The sequence below is a fragment of the Penaeus monodon genome, chromosome 24 (assembly GCF_015228065.2).
Source record: "Penaeus monodon isolate SGIC_2016 chromosome 24, NSTDA_Pmon_1, whole genome shotgun sequence".
In the NCBI taxonomy this organism is placed as follows: domain Eukaryota; kingdom Metazoa; phylum Arthropoda; class Malacostraca; order Decapoda; family Penaeidae; genus Penaeus; species Penaeus monodon.
The window spans coordinates 14987644-14988031 of record NC_051409.1 but is presented as its reverse complement, the minus strand read 5'-3'; the positions used below and the strand labels follow the sequence as shown (position 1 = coordinate 14988031).

Genomic DNA, 388 nt, shown 5'->3' with positions numbered 1-388 from the left:
CACGTGAGTCATAAGTGTTTGCATATCTGTTTATAAGTTTATCTAAATCCATATGTATATATCTATGCATCTTCATTTACTGATATCTATTTATATCTACTTTTAATTTCATTTCTTTATACCTATATATGCCTCTGTAAATAACTTGATCTATATTTATATCTATTTATCTATGAAAACAAATAAAACCTGTTTATTCCCAACAGGCGCTGGTGCGTGCGGTGAGGACAGGCAATAAGAGCGAAGTTATGTCTGGATTAGCATGGGGAGGTGACCCTAACAGCCGTGACAGTCGTGGCTGGACTCTCTTGCACCATGCTGTGTATAAGGTTTGTTGTTTTTTTCTTTATCATTTATTTGTCTTTTTTTTGGATATTATTAGCATAAG

General features: G+C 33.8%; 1 protein-coding gene across 1 annotated transcript in view; it reads left to right on the top strand.

Moving 5' to 3' along the window:
• Positions 1-388, top strand: part of LOC119588620 (ankyrin repeat domain-containing protein 65-like) — a gene marked incomplete in the record, with an annotated part of 23463 nt that overhangs the window by 8381 nt on the left and 14694 nt on the right. Inside the window, 1 exon segment of the mRNA XM_037937260.1 lies at positions 207-330. Within this exon segment, the coding sequence (XP_037793188.1) occupies positions 207-330 (124 nt within the window).